At 32.3% G+C, this 11,788-nt stretch overlaps 1 protein-coding gene across 1 annotated transcript; it reads left to right on the forward strand.

Annotated features, from left to right (window-relative positions):
* The first annotated feature begins 1,348 nt into the window (after positions 1-1,348).
* Positions 1,349-6,685, forward strand: LOC129891384 (uncharacterized). Its single transcript, XM_055966724.1, has 4 exons — positions 1,349-1,641; positions 2,295-2,540; positions 5,727-5,899; positions 6,309-6,685. Exons 1-4 carry the CDS (start codon positions 1,402-1,404, stop codon positions 6,418-6,420), a joined length of 771 nt encoding a protein of 256 aa, XP_055822699.1. The 5' UTR covers positions 1,349-1,401; the 3' UTR covers positions 6,421-6,685.
* The last annotated feature ends 5,103 nt before the right edge of the window (positions 6,686-11,788 follow it).

Consider the following 11,788-nt stretch of genomic DNA (forward strand, 5'->3'; position numbering starts at 1 on the left):
GTTGAAACATAATAGAAAAGAAACTATAAGCAAACGACTAATACTATAATAAACGCCGCGCTACCTGCAAACTTCCATCAAGCCTAATTTCATAAAAAAAAATAAGACAAAACTCAACTATTTAACTAATCTTTTATCCTAATTCGCGATTTTCGTACCCTCTTGAGGGTCCTTTTCATTTGCCTTTTTTTCTTTATAGTAGTATGAGCTCTCTCTCTCAATTTTGCCAGCAGTTTTTAGGACACGTCATCACTGTCACGTGACTGGACAAATTAGGACCGTTAAAGTACATTCCACCGAGTGTGACGTGTAGCGTTTGTGGGTCCCATAATTCACATGATGATTTTAGATACGGACCCCACAAAAATAAAATAAAATAACGACGGGGAACGCCGTCAAATTAGTTGGGTGGAGTGCAGCAATACACTTTGAGATGTAAAGTTCTCGGATAGTGTGTACGGAGTCTTGTTGTTTGTGATTGATAAATTTTACTATGTTATATTTATGTCTTTTAATTTTAAATATGTATAAATAAATAATTAAATTTGTATAAAATTGAATAAATAATAATATATATTCTATATGATATAATATGCATCGTATCTTGATAGAAGTCAGGTCTGTATATATTTTATTTTTTCCAAACTCCACATTATAAGATTTCACTGAGTTATTATTGCTGTTATTATATACGTCGTACATGAAATAATACAAATTAGTTCAAATATAATTCACGTAAATTGCCATGTCTACTTATTAAACCTTATATCATTTATAACTATCTTAAACAAATAACTTAACATTATGTAAAATAAGCATGCCTAATTATTAAACCTTATATCATTTATAACTATCTTAAACAAATAACTTAACATTTTGAACTGAAATTGCAAGAGTTGATAGAATAATGTGACCAACAAGGGTACCAGAGTTGAGGTGTGATGGTTAACATCTCTTAAGATGTTTCGAATTTGAATTTTGAATATGAAAAGAATTCTTTCAAGAAATACGGCCTCTGTATTGAGCCTTTCATGAGAGTTCAGATTAGTCGATGCTCCAATGGGATTTGAGACATCAGGTGATAAACCTAAGGGTTGAGGCAGTATGGATAGGACCCTTTAGGTCCTCACGCCTTCATTCTTAATTAAAGATTTCGAGTTCGAACCTGAATATAAAAAATATTTTATCATGGAACACTTTTTATTGGACCTTACATGACACGCATTTATATTAATTGATACTCCAATAAAAATACGAGACATCAGATGAAAAATCAAAAAAGACCAAACAATAATGTGGGGTTAAAATATAAATTGCCCTATATATATATATATTCTTTCCTCTATAAAATGTCAAAATATAACTCTTGCTACCTCAAATAAAAAAGTTTAGAATAAATTAATGATGCTTCTTCGAAGCTCTTCAAGTCCATTACTCAAGCAACAATATTATTCATGTCTCCTACAAGAACCAAAATACTTGTCAAGATTATCATCACTCTCACAAGAATGTAATTCAGTACAAAAAAAGATGTCCAGAGCTTTATCTGAAACTAATCTCTGTAGACCATCATCATGTTGCATGGCCTTGCACAATCTACTACTTCCTATCACAATTGATGAAGAAGACAAAGAAGATGAGGTATATAGTGTTCATGAATTGTTAGAAATTCTCATCTCTCTCAACACACGTCTTTTCATGTATCAATCTGACTCTCTTTTCATAATTATGTCTTCCATACGCCTTCTCACATGCAAACAATATTCTTATGATTCCATGGGCTTAATTGTGTCTTCACGCGCGGTTCTAATTCATGCTCTGGCTAAATATGGAGTGATTTTTTTTATAGAGTCAATGTAAAAATAGATAACACTATCAAGTCAATCAAAGAATAAATAATTATAAGTAAGTCTCATGATTAGATTTATAATCTGGAAAATAAGATAGCTTACATGTATATATATACTACGACATGTACGATGTCCTGATAGTATTTAACCTTAATCGTGCTCGATATATTTAAATTAAAATCTTCCTTTAAATAGCCTAACATATGTAATATTTTCTTAATAATGAATGGCAATGAGATTTAAATCTTAGATGAACTTTGTTTGCCTTCTTTGATACTATGTTGAAATTAATGTGTCCATCTAATCATCTAACAACTTAAACTCTTAACGTTAAAATAACATATTTTTATTTACCCAATTATATTATTATTTTTATTTATTTAATTATATTTTCAGCAGATAGGACTGACAAACGGGCTGATGTTGTTTTCAAATTCCGGGTAGGAAACGGCGGAGAGGCATAAAGTTGAGGAAGAGAAACACACGAGGGAGGTGGAGCAACTGGTGGTTGACGGCGGTGGAAGTGGAGGAGACGGTCGAGGAAAGAAATGTGGTGGCGGCGGTGGTGGTGGTGGTGATTCTGATGGAGATAGCTTTGAGTATAGTACTGATTTGTATTACAGAAAGATGATTCAAGCTGATCCTGGGAATTCACTACTTCTTGGAAATTATGCAAGATTCTTGAAAGAGGTACTAATATTATAAACTTTAATTTGCATTTTTTTAATGGAAAGTGGAAAGAATTAAGTGGTTATATCATGAATAGGAGGTGTTTATGTAAAATAAAAAGGAAAGCCATAAATTTTCTAAGTTACACGATTAAATTAAACTATCATGACGATCTATTATACATTTAAACTACCTAAGAAATTATAATTTTTTATATTTTCTTTATTAATTAACTTTTTTTTATTAACTATATTTTATACTAATTAACTCTTAATTAATCATTAACTATCCATCCGATTTTTTATATTTTTTCTTTTCTTTTTTTATTAATTAACTTTTCATCTATTAATTATATTTTATACTAATTAGCTCCTAATTAATTATTAATCACTCATCCGATTTTTTTTATTTTTTATTTTTTATTAATTAACTTTTCTTTTATTAACTATGTTTTATACTAATTAAATTCTAATTAATTATTAACTACCCATCAATTATTAACCACCCATCTGAATTTTTTTTATTAACTATATTTTATACTAATTAACTTTTAATTAATTATTAACCACCCATCCCGACCCCCCAAACCCCAATCGTCTTCTCCACCAAAATGGGGGGAAGAATTCTTCTTCTTCTTAATGAATTTTGAAAAGAAAAAAAAACAAGATTCAAAATAAAGAGTAAATAGAGGTGGGTGTAAAGAAGAAGAGAGTATGTGGGTATGAAGAAGAAAGGATGTGGGGGTTGGGTGATTTTATTTTTAATTTTTTTTTTTTACTTTAATGGGTTTTGAAAGAAAAAAATTAAGATTCAAAATGGGAGTAAATGGAAATGGGTGTGAAGAAGAAAGGATGCGGGATTGAGGTGATTTTTTTAATTTTTATTTTATTTAACAGAATCTGACGCATTTTTTTTGCCACGTCAGTTGTAGGGGATAATATTTTCACGTTTAGGTAATTTAAATGTGTAATAGATCGTCATGATAATTTAAGTATGTAACTGACTTTTCGATACAAGAGAATTTATGCCTTTTTCCTAAAATAAAATGGCATGTGCCTAATTGGATGACATCATGTGTTGCACATGTGCGTGAATGAATTAAATTTGCATGACCAACACTTGTTCCACATCCATGAATAAATTTGTTTGGATATGTAACACGTCGCATACTTATATCGTATTTGTGTCAGCTTATACAACCATCCTTCATCAACAAATAGCTCATTATAACTTCATTGTGACACATTAAAAAAATATTATATATATATACACTCTATATATAATTGGAGTATAAAGTAGCCTTAAGAAAATGGTAATCTCTCAATTACAATTCACAATTACTCTCATCAAATAATGTAAACAAGAGTGCAATGCAAAGAAGAGAAATAAAATAATTCTCAGAAAGTTTAATTATTTCCGTTGAAGATAATTTAAAGGAAAGGTTATGAATTCAAATATGTTTTCTCAATTAAAATAATATTATATAATATCTTGTGAAAATTATTAAGTTTCATGATTCTAAAATTATATTGAGTACTTACTTAGAATGTTTATATTTATAATCATGAAAATCTTCATAGAAGTACGTTCAGAGTTGACCTGAAAAATTACTTTTTGGTGAAAATGATTCCTTAAATTTGTGTATCGGTTAAAAAATCTTAGTATATATTTTTGAACAATTTTAGTTTTAAAAATTTGTCAAAAGTAATTATATTTGGTTTTAATCAAATGTTTTACAAACTTGTTCAATTTAAGGAAAATTGTGAATTAAAAGATTTAGCGGGTGCATTTGGATTGACTTATTAAGTGTCTTTTGACTTTTAAGTTTTTTTTAGTTTTGAAAGTGTTTGGAAAATACAAAAAGCGTTTTTTAATTTTTAGCTTTTTAATTAAAAAGGCCAAAAACCAAATGTTGAGTGTGTGTAATTTATGACTTTTAATTTTTAGTTTTTAACTTATAAGCTACTTAAAAAAAGTCAATCCAAATACTCCGGGACTTGGGACCATTTCTGTTATTTTCTCGTTTTGGTGCATATAGGTTTTATATTGTATGAAGATATATAGTGGATTTTAATTTGGTAAAAGTTTTTTGATAATATAAAAGATAATAGTAGTTGTCAAATTAGACTTTGTGTATAAACTTTATAATAAATAAGGAGACACGATTTTCGTCCTAATCCATTAATGTGAGATCATTCTCATCAACAGGTCCTCATACTTGGATTCAGATATTCTTTATCTGATGTTTTACTATTGGATCTGGAGGATGATATTCAAGGATAAAGAGTATATTTACTACCCTTGCATTGTCTGAGGCATCGAATCCAATGAGCCAGACTTTGATACTATGTTAAATGAACCTTGAGCCTAACTCACACTCCAAAAATGTGCTCCCAACTAAAGTATCTCTCTAACCCACTTTAACACCTCTTACGTCTAGGCCCAACTGGAGCGTGGACTAGGAGCATAAATGAGAACGAACCTGACTCTAATATCATGTCAAATTAGGAGCATGAATGAGAATGAAACTCCCTCTAATATCATGTCAAATTAGGCTTTCAGCGTCAAAAGTTCGCTCAAAAGAAGAAAGTAGCCTAGAATTCTCTTCCGAGTCCAATGTGGGATCATTCTCATTAACAATAATAGTAATAATATATAAATTTAAAATAAAAAACTTTGAAGTTGCACATGTTTAATCTGTGCTGGGTGTTTGTCCTGACTTTCCTAGTATAATTAGGTTTTTCTTTTCTTAAAGGATTATACAAAGTCTCCATATATGAGTTTTTTTTCTTGTAGGAAAAAGTTTATTACTCTATAAATAGAGGCTCATTCCTTAATTCTAACTTGGTAGCATTCACGATGTAGTTTTAGGAGCTTTGAGAATTTTGTGTACGTATGGGGAGAATTTGTGAGACACAAGTGATACGTTATCACTTGTGTGAACCTCTTTTTATTCCAAGTAAATTGTGTGAGGTTATTTCTCTTCATATTTTGTACTCTCTTTTATATAGTGAATTGTTCGTCTCCTGTTGTGGATGTAGGTCAATTGATCGAACCACGTTAAATGTTTGTGTCTCTTCTTATTTGTCTTTTTACTCATAGTCTTTCGAGATCTGCTTTGCTAGATTACGCATGACGCTTGATTATTTCGTTCCTAACACTCTGTTCCTAAAAGTCTTTTGATTTTGTAAATTGAAAACCAAACAGATCAGTGGGAACTTGGTGAAAGCAGAAGAATATTGTGAGAGAGCAGTGTTAGCAAATCCAAGTGATGGAAATGTACTTACACTATATGCTGATTTAATTTGGAGTGCCCATAAAGATGCCCCTCGTGCTAACAACTACTTTGAGAAAGCTGTTAAAACTGCCCCAAACGATTGGTAAGAACTCATTATTCATATATGACATGAAGGAACAAAATTATAGTAGAATTTAATTTACGAAAAAGGGTCATATTTATTTTTTTGTTATTGAAAAAATAATAATGTTTCAAAATTATTATTCCTTATTCTTAGAACCAAACACTCATTTTGGGGCTTATCTTTTAGGTTTGCTTATATTGTTAATATATAGAAGTTAAATTCACTTATGTAACCTATCACAAAGGTCGTAGCCAACATAATTTTTTGATACTCTTATCATTAATCTGTTACTAAATAGGATTTTAACGATTGATTTTATTGTTCAACTATAAAATTTGTGTGCCGCTAATTTTCTTTTTTAGTTAGTGTATGGGCTTAGATTAAATTAAGTTATGAAACTAACTTAACTGTTTTTGCAATGATGCAGCTATGTGTTGGCTTCCTATGCTCACTTTCTTTGGGATGTAGAGGAAGATGAAGAAGGAAAAGAACAAGAACATAGACAGTATCAAATGAATGATAATGAGTTATCTATATAATATTGTAGTAAGAATATAAATTAACTCTGCTAACATTTTTTAGTTTTTTGTATATCTTTCATCCTTTAGAGTAGTTTTTCCTTTTTAATCTTTCATTTTTTCCCTGGCTACTAAAGTATTTTGATGAAGTTTAGTTATTGCTCTTTCTTGGCTTGATTGTAATAAAGAATGAAGTAAAATTATGTTCATGGAAAAAGTCGACTTCTATGGGAGTATTTGGTACGAAGGAAAATAAAATTCAGAAAATATTTTTTTTATTTTTTCATTTTTTGGCTGACTGTCTTCATTGGAATCTTGGAATTTTGGGTGAAATCCCCATTCCAGTTTGTTGTTGAAGATACTCACCAAATTTGGTTCCATTTTGAGATCATTCACTTAAGACTTGATTTTAGCTAAGGAGAGCAATAACATTGTCGTACATAGCTAAAGCTTCAAAAGGCTATAGCTCCTTGTGCAAGTATGGAAATGGGATGAAATTTGATGCATGTGTGAAGGAAGTCAAGACGAGTAAATAGTAAAAAAGTCACCTTATTTAGAGTTCGAATCAATAAAAAACACCCATATGATTCTCAAGCTAAAACTTGTCATTTAAGTTTATTTCTTTATATCATATATAGGGAGAGGGGGGGGGGAGGAGGAAGGTGTTGCATGCTTAGCCAACATGCACGGGGCCATGCATGTTGTCATCAAGCTGCACCAAGTGAAGAATCTTGAAGGGCATCCTCAAGTGCCTGCTTGGGTTCTCTAAGGAGTGTCTAAGATACCCATATGAGTTAGGAAACTCTATGAGCATCGCTTAGCCTCAAGGATATATAATATTAGGTGCTCAACGAGTGCTAAAGGCTTGATGTATGGACCAATTAGGCCCTACAGGCTATCCGTGAGAATGATATAGAACTCTGTGTTGATTAAAACTCGAGGTACCACTCTTAAGAGCCTCATGACCGTGTATTTAGGTTCATCCTTGCAAGCAAGGTTCTTTTTAAAAAAAAAATTAAGCCATCATCTTAGATTGTGGGCCTAAGGTATGGGGGTTTGGCTCAGACCCCTATCATGTTAATTAATTAGCAAAATGACACGAGGGGGATATGAAACCTTGCCTCAAGTCTAAAAAAAAGATTGCACAACAATCTTGCTAGGAAAGGAAGTATCCTATAATCAATCCTTTCCAATACCCAGAAAGAACTTTAACTAACAAAAAAACTACATTTTTCATATCTTCTCCTAAAAGTAAGAGTTTGCCATTTATCAAGTTGCAGTAGACCCTTTGCCTCTCTAGGTAGATCTTGAAGAGAGTAATATAAGGTTCTAGTTCCTCTTGTACAGGCCATTTTAGTAAACAGGTCCGCAGTTTGATTTGTTTCCCTGTTGCAATGAGAAATGACATATTGAATACCAGTGAAATGATTTATAATTCTTCTCACAATGTGTTTGAGCTTTAGATTGCTGGTATCCTTGTTGATCAACATGTTGGAAATGATGAGAGAGTCCAACTCAATGTCTAATTCTGTGAATCCCTGTTGCACGCACCATTGTACACCAAACACAACTGCTAAAGCTTCAGTCTGGTTGTTGCTTTGACTGTGAACTGGGATAGAATAAGCCATGATGAAATCTCCTCTGTCACTCCTTACCACACCCCCTATACCAATCTTGTTTGTATCTTTGTAGAAACTGTCGTCAGTATTGAGATTTATCCTTCCAACTTACAACAGTGTTTCTAACAAGAGGTCTCAACTTTTCCACATTATTGCAAATATTGGCCCAAGTTTCATCAATAGCTATGTCGGGAAATGCTTCATTAATGACAGCTTTCATATTTCAAATGCACTATTTGCTCATTTGATATTGATAGAATTTCCCATCCTCTCCATATCTACAACTAGCCCAAGATTTCCATATTTCCCAACATATCATGATAGGGGTGGCTTGTAAAATCAGCTTGTGCACTATTTTCTTGGTTTAAGGCTCTACCATTTGTTGAATACTCCTCTAATGGGCATTGTATCATGTCTGATGCCTAGAGGGGCTCCCATTATTTTCCACATATGTTCAGCAGCCTTACTTTTGACAAATGTATGTTATATACTATTATTTTGTGGCACCAAGCAACACACACAATCTACAACTTCATTGTTCCCAAATCTTGATAAAGCTTCTCTACAAGGCAAATGTCCAAAAAATATCCTTCAACAGATAAATGAGTGTTTGAAAGGAGTTGATTTATGCCACAAATTAGAGACTGAGATGTTGATTTGTTTGTGGTTCCTTATCAAGTTTCAAGCAGAGCTATTAGAATAGTGACCATCTTCTATATCATTCCAGATAGCATAATCATTAACTCAATTATTTCCAAGTCCAATTGATGTGATATATAAAGCCACTTGACTAGGAAAAGTGTTATAGAACTTCTGGACATTCCAACTGTTATTTCTCAAAAAGTCTTTTACCTTTGCTTTAGCATTGTCTCTTTTCATAAAATTTGGACAAATGTTGGCAAGAGCATCTTTTTCTGTCCAGTTATCCCACCAGAGACTGCAACTACCATTGTTAATTTTTCATGGAATGCATTTTTCACTCATATTTCTTGCTAGCAGTAGGTGTTTCTAGGCTTGTGAGTTGCCAGCATACCAGTTCTTGCCCACGGCATGGGTTCTAGAACAATATTTAGCATTAAGAAACTTTGCTCACAGAGAATCCTTAGCTCTGAATTGCCACCATCTTTTAACTGTGAGGGTTGTAGAAATGTCTTTTATGCTTCTAATGCCAATTCCAGCTTCATTTTTATGGAAACACAGCTTCTCCCAGGACCTCCAATGGTATTTATTTTTTCCATTAACTGTACCCTAAAAGAAGTTAGCAATATATTTTCAATAAGTTATATAGTGCCATTAAGGGGATTAATAGCAGATACAATATAAATAGGAAGAGATTATATTACACTTTTGATCAATACCTGTCTCCCTCCATTCAAAGCATATTACCTTGCCAAGAATTTAACCTCTTTATGATTTTAACCACAATACTGTCAAAGTAACTAAGTCTCTTTGCACCAGTATAAATAAGACATCCAAGGTAAGTAAAAGGGAAGCTTTTATATAAAAAACCAATGCAGGATCTTAATCTATTAATTCTATAAGCACATGTTTTAGGAACAGTGAGGAAAAAACTCTTATCCTTGTTAACTAGTTGATCAGACAATCTTTCATAATTTCTAATTTGTTTCATAATGAGCTTAACAGATTTGATTTTACCACTACTAAAAATCACAATGTCATCAGCATATGCAAGGTGAGTAATTTGAGGTCCATTTTTGCGCATGGAGAAAGAAATAAAATTATCATTTTGTAAAAGGTTATTGAGAGATCTAGATAGTACCTCAACAGCAATAATGAACAATGAAAGAGAAATGAGATCACCTTGTTTGAGACCATGGGTTGATGGAAAAAACCCACGTCTACTACCATTTATAATCATAGAGTACCACACATTAGAAATACTTTTCCAAATTAGATCAATCCAATCATTATTAAAGCAAACTTGTAACGAACCTTTTTTAAATAGGACCATGACAACCTATCTTAAGCTTTAACCATATCTAACTTTAAAACAATATTACCACCTTTGTTATTTTTTGAGATTCCATGAATGATTTCCTGAGTGAGCATGACATTGTCAGTGATTAGTCTTTCAGAAATAAAATCACTTTGATTTTCATAAATAAGATTAGTTAAGAGGGGGTTAAGCCTGTTTGACAAAATTTTTAAAATAATTTTATTGGTGTAATTGCTCAAGCTAATAGGTCTAAGATCTGCAAAACTACTAAGAGAGTCCACTTTAGCAATCAAACCAAGGCAAATATGAGTAAAAAATTTAGTCAGACTCCTACCCTTAAAAAAATCCTGCACAAAAGCAATTATATCAGTTTTAATGATATTCCAACAAGTTTGAAAGAATTTACCATTGAAGCCATCAGGATCAGTAGAGCTGTCACTACTCATACTGAAGACAGCAACTTTGATCTTTTTTTTCCCAGGTAATTTGGTCAGCATGATGTTGTCTTCATTGGTGATCATTTCAGAAATGCAATCAATCAACCTGTTATGACCTTCTTCATGATTCAGGTTGAAGTATTTTTTGTAATATTTAATAGCAACTTTGGCAATATTGTCATCTCCCTGCACCCATCTTCCTCTGAGATTTTTGATTCTATGTATATGTAATTTTCTTCTTCTACTTTTAAGCACATTATGAAAGTACTTGGTATTTTTAACACCATCCGTAAATCAATGTAGCTGAGTTTTCTATCTCATCATAGACTCTTGCATATTCATCCATCTTATGTACTCCGTATAGCCTTTATTTAAATCTTTTCTACCTTGTTCAGTGTTATAATTGATATCAATCTCTTCCAGAAGCTCCATATTTGCCTCCCACTCTTGAACTTGAGTATTAACATCACCAATATTGTGTTTTGACCATTGACTAAGTGTTTTTCCAAGACTTTTTAGCTTGGTCTATAGAGTCCACATAGGATTTCCTCTGACCTCCTCATTCCAAAAGTTTTAGATAGTTGTCATGAAATTAGATTGATCCACCCAAAAGTTGAGGATTTTAAAGTATTTGATATTGTTCTGTTGATCATTGTGGCACTTGACTAGTAAAGGTCTATGGTCAGATCCAGATCTCGATAGGTGTCTTACCATATTGTGCTGAAATTTAAGGTTCCAGTCATCATTGATTAAAACTCTACTAGTCTCATCCATATTCTCTTACTAGGCCTCCAGTAGTTGCACTAAGTGTATTTAGGGCCAGTAAAACCTATATCATTGAGACCACATACTTTCATACAATTGATGAAGTCCATACTTTTGTTCATTCTATGCGGTATGCCTCCTAATTTCTCATCGGGATTCATTATTACATTAAAGTCTCAACCCATACACCAAGGACCAGGAATATATGTATTAGTATCCATCAGGCCGACTCAAAGATCTTCCCTTTCGACTAGTGTACATTTTGCAAAAACTGCAGTCACAAAAGTGACACTATCAGTAGAAGAGTCTTTAAGCTTCAAAGTCAATTGTTTCTCAATATTTGCAATAATTTCAGTATGGTTAGATTCATTCCAAAAGTACCATATTTGGCCATTAGAATTGGACATACAATGCCGAAATCCTAGATAACTTTTATAACCATCATTCTTGCTCATATTACTAAATAGCTCATTTATTGCAACAAAGGCCACTTTATTAATGTTGACAAGAGTTTTGAGTCTATGACATGATTGTTTTTCCTCACCCCTCTTATATTCCAGAAAATTGCACTAATCATGGATTAATGAAAGGGGAGGGACACTTTGTCTTTG

The sequence above is a fragment of the Solanum dulcamara genome, chromosome 6 (genome assembly GCF_947179165.1).
Source record: "Solanum dulcamara chromosome 6, daSolDulc1.2, whole genome shotgun sequence".
Lineage (NCBI taxonomy): Eukaryota > Viridiplantae > Streptophyta > Magnoliopsida > Solanales > Solanaceae > Solanum > Solanum dulcamara.

Bases quoted from the DNA above. Each gene is read 5' to 3' on its own strand.
- LOC129891384 (XM_055966724.1), top strand. From the start codon at position 1,402: ATGATGCTTCTTCGAAGCTCTTCAAGTCCATTACTCAAGCAACAATAT. The intron at 2,541-5,726 runs GTACTAATATTA...AAAACCAAACAG, and splicing joins ATGCAAGATTCTTGAAAGAG to ATCAGTGGGAACTTGGTGAA. The intron at 5,900-6,308 runs GTAAGAACTCAT...GCAATGATGCAG, and splicing joins AAAACTGCCCCAAACGATTG to CTATGTGTTGGCTTCCTATG.